The sequence below is a fragment of the Cricetulus griseus genome, chromosome 3 (genome assembly GCF_003668045.3).
Source record: "Cricetulus griseus strain 17A/GY chromosome 3, alternate assembly CriGri-PICRH-1.0, whole genome shotgun sequence".
NCBI classification, from domain to species: Eukaryota; Metazoa; Chordata; class Mammalia; order Rodentia; family Cricetidae; genus Cricetulus; species Cricetulus griseus.
This window is the reverse complement of record NC_048596.1, coordinates 199475980-199483884: the sequence shown is the minus strand read 5'-3', so window position 1 is coordinate 199483884 and position 7905 is coordinate 199475980. Positions and strand designations below refer to the sequence as shown.

Here is a 7905-nt window from a genome sequence, read left to right as displayed (position 1 = left end):
GTCCGGTAGCCCTGCCTATACTTCCTGCCTGGATACTTGGCCCATCAGCATTTTATTAAACCACTATGAGTGACAAATCTTTACAGCGAACAAGAGCATTATCCTGTTTCACTTCTACTTTGGAAAGTAGGTTCCAAGTGAAGCTGGCTTCTGCAGGGTGACACTGAAGGCACTCAGGGAAGCCAGGGACCGGGAGGGAGATTTAAGGGTGGCTGGGAGCTACCTGTAGCCATGGCCTAAGCAAGGTAGACTCTGACCATGAGGAGCCCTTTTTCACAGTGGCTCTCTTGACTTCCTTTCTGGTGTCTAGGCCTAACACACAGAAGTCAACCTTGATTAGGCCATGGGTGTGGCTCATAGTCAGCCTCACTTCCCACCATTCCTGAGGCTGTTCTGCATTGGTCTCTGACTCCAGAGCCTTGGGCCCAGTAGCAGCTGTGGTGTTTCCTTGTGCAAGACGGCCTAATACAGAGTGATGCTGCAGACAGAGACAGCACAGGGTGGCTCCCACAGGCTACACTGGGATTCTCTGGGAATCCTGCCATAGACCCGAGGGAGCACAGCTACCAAAATGGACTGGCCTCTGGGAGGTCCAGACATCCAGCAGGTCCTTAAGCATCCTGTTTCTTGGGCCAGAGCAGCTTCCATTCCTTTTAGTCCAGTTTAACCTGGAGCTGTATCAGACCTCGTGGGTTGCCTGTGCAATGTCAGAGGCTCCATCACTCCTGCTTGCTATTGGCCCTCATTTGATGTCTGCAGATTGCTGAAGGCCACAAATGCAGGCACAGGGCTATCACTGACACAGCTGTCAGTGGTCCCAGAAGGAAAGAGAGAGAAAGGAGAGAGGAGGGAGGGAGGGAGGGGCCTAAGGGCATGTGTACACATATCCAAGCTGTCAGGACACCTAAGGTGTCTTTGGCCTGGAGGATGGAGGCCAGGGAAGCTTTCAGATGTGGATACAGCAGAGCAGGAAGGTTTGAGAACAAAGGGGATAGAGCATAGAGAAGGACCAGAAAGACTCTAAATTGGGGTGAGGCAGTGTCAAAGAAGGGATGCTTCAGGGCTATTTGGGGACGGCCTTGGATAACTGCAAGGACTTTCCATGTTCTACCACACACAGACCACAGTTCCGGGGTGATAGCCCCAGCAGCAAGAATCATGCATGGTCTGGAGCTGTGATGGCTGTATACATGTGCATGCAGACATGTAACTTGTAGATCATAACCAGAAAGCACAGGGCACTAGTCTTTATTTCATCTCTTTTCTCAGCATCACCTCTGACTCTCTGGGACCTGCCCTTAGTAGAGTCAGTCCGCAGCCTTGGGCACTGAGAGCTGGCCAAGTCCTTATTGTGCTTGTGAGACTGACACAAACTCCAGTGATCTCAAGGACCACCGAGGACACTGACAGTGGTCAAGGTCACTGAGCTTGGACAATCAGCCTAGGGTAGGGGGAAGCTTCATTTGGTGATATCATCCCAGTGTTTTTTGATTGTGGTCAACCTGATTGCAGGGGAGGGGGCTGTTTCCATCTAAGGGTCTCTGGGCCTGTTGCAAGGCCCACAGCACATGATCATGAGGGGATGTCTGCTTTCCTCTGGCCTCGGCCCACTGGCTCCTCTGGTCACGAGGGGTAGAACTGCCTGAGTAGCTCCTTCTTATTCACCTTGCCCATCTGGTTCCGTGGGATCTCCTCCACCAGCAGGAGCTCGGAGGGCACAGCATAGGGTGCCAGGACACCTCTGTAGAGACAAGCACAGCGTGAGATGACTCTGCCCAACCCTGGGTAATGTAGGCATCTGACACACCCAGCAGCCATCGTGGGCTCACACCCTGACTATGTGTTGGGTAGCAACAGGATGGCCACTTTGACCTTTGGAGGGAGGACTGTCCTCTTCTCCAGAGCCCCTTCCCCAGTGCAGGGATGTCTCTTTTCTGGTACTGCTGAGAATTCCTGCAAGTGCACAGGGATCTAGAAATGTGCTCTCTGTGTCGACTGAAACAACTGCACGGCTTTTATTCTGTAAACACGGCACGCTGCATGGATGGAGTTTTCAATGTTTAACCTCACATTCCTGGTATAAATGCCACACGATCATGATGTGTTGGCTCTTTTATGAATAGGACCTAATTTCCAGCATTTGGTTAAGCATTTTGTGTCTGTCTGATAGGAAACTGGTCTGGGTTTCTTGTCTGGTTTTGGTAGCAGGGTCGTGGGTCCCATGAAGTCAGCTGGGAGTGTCCCTCCCCACTGGAATGGACTTGTATGCACTTTGTGGAGTGTCCCCTGAGGTGCTCAGTATCATCTGCTGCCAGAGCCTTGTGGGCCTGGCATTTGCTTTATGGTAAAGTTTTTAGCTGAGAATTCATCTTCATAGACACAGCTTTTCGGCCTCTGGCTTTTGGGTTGGTTCTGGGACTCACGTCACTGGTATTACTAGATACAAGAACACACTGGAGGTTATGTGGTACCTCCTGAAGAACACTGGGATGCAGTGAGGTCACACCTCTGTGGATAGCAGCGACACCTGGGTTTTCTGTGCTTCTTCCTGAATCTCCCTTTCTCATCTCATAGCTCAGGCTGGCCTTGAACTTGCTATGTAGCCAATACTGGGTTGAACTCTTGATAATCCCAATTCTGTCACATAAGTGTTTAAATCACAGGTATGTGCCAGTGTCCAGCTTTTCCTTTCAATCAATGTGGAGAAATTTGGTGCTTTCTTTGTTAGTTTCCAGATGAGCACTCTTGTCTCTCTTTCCCAGCTGCCTCTCTGTGGCAACCGGACAGCATAGCACTGGGCCTGAGACGGCATGGCTAGCAGGACTCCGGGGGGGGAAAAAGTGTGGGTCACCAGCAGCAAGCAGCACCCATCAGGCATGGACATGACATCACATGAGGGTGAGATCGCCTGGGCCTCAAGGTCTCTGCAAGTGACAAGCTGGCCTTCCCTTGAAGGAAGAACCTGGAGACTTTGACACTGTTCTCTGGGGAGGGTGTAGGTTTGGGGGTTACAAGCAGGGTTATCTACTCAGGACTCCCCCCCCCCCCCAAGAAACAACTTGTGGCAAGGCTACCCACTGTGGGGGCAAAATCTGAGGGACAAGCAATGCCCCTGGGACAGTCTGCAACTTGGCTCTGCCCATATGTCTGGCAATCTTTGTGGCTGGTGTCCTGTTCTACACAGCTACATCTCCCAGGGTGCTCCAAACCTCAGCTCCCCATTATAGGGTCTTCTTATACTCACCATGTGCCTGATTACCCAAGCCTGGAGCCTGACTTGAGCCTTACAGTCAGGCCCTGAAACCGCACACTTGTGCGTGGACACAGGCCATGGCCTAAGGAATCCAGGCCAGTGTAGGACCTCCACCCAACAACTACTGTGGCTCTCAGCAGAGGATGCCGGGGTGTTTTTCTTCTCAAGAAAGTAATTGTTTAATCAAAGCAGCGACCGGCCAAGCAGACTGTTGCCTCTGCTAAGCTATAGAGCTCCAACTGTGATTTTGCAAATCCAGGGGAATCGGTAATTGCCCAGCTGTGAGGCCCCTGATGAAACAAGGACTCCTGCTGTTTGTGAAGTCTTGTTGGACAGCCAAAAATAGTCTTACGAGAAGAAGGCAAGGGGGTGGGGGCAGGAGGAGACGGCAGAAAGGAGAGAACTTCTCAGATTTAAAGAAGGAACCCAGAGCTATCCTCTCTGGCCACAGTGGAAGCTCAAAGTGTCTAGCTCTGCTGTGGAGGTCCCGGTGAGTCCCCTCTGTCCTGTGGATCCCGGAGGACATCAGAAACCACCAGGGGCGGAGATGAGAGAACTAGAGTCTAACACTAAGACTGGAGGGTGGGGAGGGGGAAGCCAGTATGTTGTCAGTGGCACAAACTGTTAATCCCAGCTCTCGGGAGTCAGAGGCAAGTGGAGCTCTGAGTTCAGGGCCAGCCTGGTCTACAGGGCAAGTTCTAGGACAGCCTGGGCTATTACACAGAGAAACCTTGCCTCAAAAAAACAAAAAACGAGACAAGCAAGTACAGGTGAAAGGTCAGAAAAAGTCCCCACCCTGGGTCTGAGGAGGGAGCTGCCATAGTCCACAGGCACCAAGAGCTAGGAGGACACCAGGCTTTGAAGGGCCCACAGAAAGGGTGAGGCACCAAGGCCACCCTCAGGGCAGGAACAGAAAAGGATGCTGGGTCCAAGCTATTCTGTGGCAGACTGTGCAAGTCTGGCCGGGGAGGGAGAGGCTATTTTTCAGCTCAGCACAAGCCAGGCATTTTCCTGGGGGTCCTCAACCTCACAATGCTTTGGAGTTTATCTGTAAGTTGAGAAACACACATCTATGCCTCACACTACTACTGACTCCCAACCCAGCTTGCAGGTGGGGGCCCTTCCTGTTCCCAGGTGTGTGCTTAATGAGGAGGAAAGACCCAGAGCTGTTCAAACACTCCCTACTGACCTTTCCAGCTTCCTCTCTCCCATGGCCAAAACCCAGAATGGTCTACCCCCACTTTCCAGCTCCTGAACAGGCCCTTCCCATCCTCCTGATTCCAAGATAGTCCCTTAGATACCCTAGAACCCAGGACAGTACCTTTAGCCCTACCTGGCCCACTCCTTGAGATCCCTGTGGGACAGTGAGTGTCCTTCTTGAAGGGCCACCACGGCTGTGACCCGCTGGCCCCATGTCATATCCGGAACTCCAATCACAGCCACATCTGAAGACAGTAGAACAGGTTGAGGACAACTGGGAAGGCCTGATGGCAACTGTAGGCTGCACAGCACTCAGGAATGTGTGGGTGATGCCAGGCAGTTAACTGCAGTACCCGAGCGCCTGAAGCAAGACCTGTGGGAATGACCCTCATGGGAATGGGACAGCATCTCTAGGGGCTCGGCTTGCTCTTGCTTGACTGGCAGAACAGGTGTGCATTCTGGCCAGGCCTGCAGGTCACTCTGGTGTAGCAGGCAGCAGCCTGGGATTGCCAGCAGGATCCTGTGTGCTGAAGGCCAGGGAGGGAGCATGAACACATTTCACAGGATCACTACCAGCAGGTGGAAGAGGGCCCTTAACAGCCAGAGCATCATAGGGTAGAAAAGGTGACACTGTGTCTTGTGGGCAGTGCTCTACTAAACCTGAGCTCACCATTCACTCACCTGTGATGCTGGGGTGGGCCAGCAGGTGCCGCTCAATCTCCAGGGCGCTGACTTTATAGCCTCCAGTCTTGATGATGTCCACTGATGTACGACCTCTGATCCAGTACCTATCATCCTTGAACACGGCAGTGTCCCCTAGAAAAGGGGGTTCTGTGATGGTTCTGGACAGTCTAAGAATATCTGGTCACAGGAGACCTTGGTGCTCCTGATCATCACCCACAGGGGTCCTCAGCGGCCACACGCACATGTGTGAGTACCGCTATTTCCAGTGTCCAGGCCCACTTCCTTTGGGGGCTGGTCCTAACAGCAAGTGTCCCTATCCATTCTCTATCCCTATGACACTGACACTCTGCCCCACAGTCAGCAGTGGGGAGTGGATCCCACGAGAATCCACAGCATGCTGGGAACCTACTGGGTCTTTGGAGTCTGGAAATATCCTGAATTCGTAAGCCGGCATGGCCATGTTTGTATCAGAGCAATCAGCAACAGTGTGCAGCATTTTCAAAAGGCAGCAGGAGTCAGTTTGCTGCCTGCGACCCTGACTCAGGATGAATTACACCAGGAAGGCATAAGCCTTGACGCCAACACAACCCACGCACAGCTCCACATGGACACATGCAGGGCACCTCCTCAGTGTCCCACTCCTGTCCACACACTCTCTGTCATCCTACCACGGGTGGGTCCTGGGCAAAAGAATGGTCATTTTCAGCTCCTTCCCAGCATGGGGATGCCCTGTGATGAACGACCTCCAGCTCTTCTGCACTTGACCCCCACCGTCCCCAAATAGCTACAGTGCCTTTCTCCCCAAGCAAATTAACTGCCCCACTTGCTCCTTTCACATGGAGCCTGGGACCCAGGGAGCTTGTCACACCCCACAGAAACACTGGCGGTGCCAGGAGTAGGGACCAGGCCAGAGCACAGGGCCCTATTTCCAGCCGAAGCTCCCTCCTGCACAGTGGTGTGGGGGAGGTGCGTGTGCATGGCCATCACACACATTTGCATGATTATGACTGTGTGTAGGCATGCAGATGTCAGCGGCAGCTCTGACAGCAGCGGTGTCTGTTCACACGCTCCCTGCACTCCCTGTGGGTTATTAGCTGGAATAAATCATAAATATTTCATTATACATCAGGCAGTCCGACATGGGAAGGCACCATCCATCACCTCGCTACTCCCTGGGACTTGCAGTGCAGGGCGCACTCCAGTCTATCAAACAAGATGGATGGGTGGCCTGGGTGAGCCCAGGGCTTATTTATGGTAGAGAGGGAAGGCTGGCCCCTGGAGCAAGGACTGGCACTGGGCAATTCTCTCTCCAGTGTGGCAGCTCTGTATGTAGCAGGTGGCAGAAGAGCTGGATGGATAGCCTCAGCCTAGACTAGGATAGCCCCTTGGGCAGGTGTTGACTGAAGGGAAAGGACCCAGGTGTGGGCTATGGGGTATACATGGCTTGTCCTGAGTCCTAAGGGACCCTCTATGATCCCAATCCTGTTGTAGCTCCGGGTCCAACTGTGCCCCCTCAGACTGGAAAGTTCAGTCTTCCATTGGCTTCCCCTACCCTGTAGGCATCAGGTTACTCAGTCTCCACAGCGAGGTGGCAGCCTGGTATTGAGGGCCCCAGCAGGAAGCTCCCTGATGCTGCTCCCCACGGGCCTCCACTTACTCTAAGATGAAGCACAGCAGAGCCACTACCCTGCCCTTAACATGACCTCTCCTTTTGGTCTTAAAGGGGTGCCATGCTGCTCACTTGCAAGGTTCCATACTCTCTCTGTGCAGTTCCGAAGTATGACTTTTCTAGTGCCCCGCACTGTTACACTTTGATCTGGTGAGAGCCCTTGGGATGAAGAATTCTGCACACACCAGGTGGTGGTGGTGGCACACACCTTTAATCCCAGCATCTCAGGAGGCAGAGGCAGGCAGATCTCTGAGATTGAGGCCAGCCTGGTCTACAGAGCAAGTTCTAGGACATCCAGGGCTCCAAAGAGAATAAAGGAAAAAAAAAATTCTGCACACACCAGTTTCTGCTTTGAGGCTGTGTTCCCATGCTGCTCTTTTCTCTCTGGAGAGAAGAGATGTGGGCATCGCTGGGCACAGTCTGTTCTCTAGGTGGACCCAATGCTTCACACTGCCAGTGCTTGAGGACTGGCTCTTGCTTCTGATAAACAGGATCACACAAGGGGAAGTCAGGGTGATTGCCCCTCAGGGAGGAGATGCTGTGGATCAGAGAGGGGAGAGCATGTGACTAGCTCTCTGTGCAAAGGCTGGAGTGAGGAGGAAGAATGAGACCAGAGACAATGGTGCAGACAGGAGGATGTACAGAGGGCGGAGGCTGCCCCACAGCAAACACCTGTCATGGGAATGCTGGGCACATTCTGAGGACACCAGCTCTGCAAGGCCACCCCTGAAGCATGGTAATAGTAGCTGCTATGAGCACAAAGGATGGGTACTGTCCATGGCTTGGAGACAATGTAGGATGATGGGTGCTAGTGGTCTGTCTACCTTAGTGTCCCCTCTGGGTCTGGAAGGTACCTGTGTCAGCAGCATTACTGGGAGGAAGGAGTTTAGAATTGAGTCTTTAGGGTGCCTGAATTGGCCATCTACTATAATCAGATTGGTAACTACCCTAATTGTCGTCAGAGATACTCTATCTTGTAACTGATGGAAGCAGATACAAAGATCCACAGACAAGCACTGGGCTGAGTGCTGGGAGTCTTGCTGAAGAAAGGGAGGAGGGACTTATGAGCCAGGGAGGTCATGATGGGGAACCCAAAGAC

At 52.8% G+C, this 7905-nt stretch overlaps 1 protein-coding gene across 7 annotated transcripts in view; it reads right to left on the bottom strand.

The window, feature by feature from the left end:
- Nucleotides 1-1223: 1223 nt before the first annotated feature.
- Nucleotides 1224-7905, bottom strand: part of Acsf3 (acyl-CoA synthetase family member 3) — a 39361-nt gene continuing 32679 nt past the window's right edge. For 4 of the 7 annotated variants that reach the window (XM_035442740.1, XM_027410638.2, XM_035442741.1 and 1 more), the window contains 3 exons: nucleotides 5135-5269; nucleotides 4587-4698; nucleotides 1224-1741 (listed from right to left, as the gene is read on the bottom strand). In XM_035442740.1, coding sequence (XP_035298631.1) covers nucleotides 1624-1741; nucleotides 4587-4698; nucleotides 5135-5269 — 365 coding nt within the window. In that variant the 3' untranslated portion in view covers nucleotides 1224-1623. Of the gene's footprint in view, nucleotides 1742-4586; nucleotides 4699-5134; nucleotides 5270-7173; nucleotides 7345-7905 lie in introns of those variants that run through there. The other 3 variants (XR_004769301.1, XM_035442744.1, XM_035442743.1) reach the window with 3 other exon arrangements.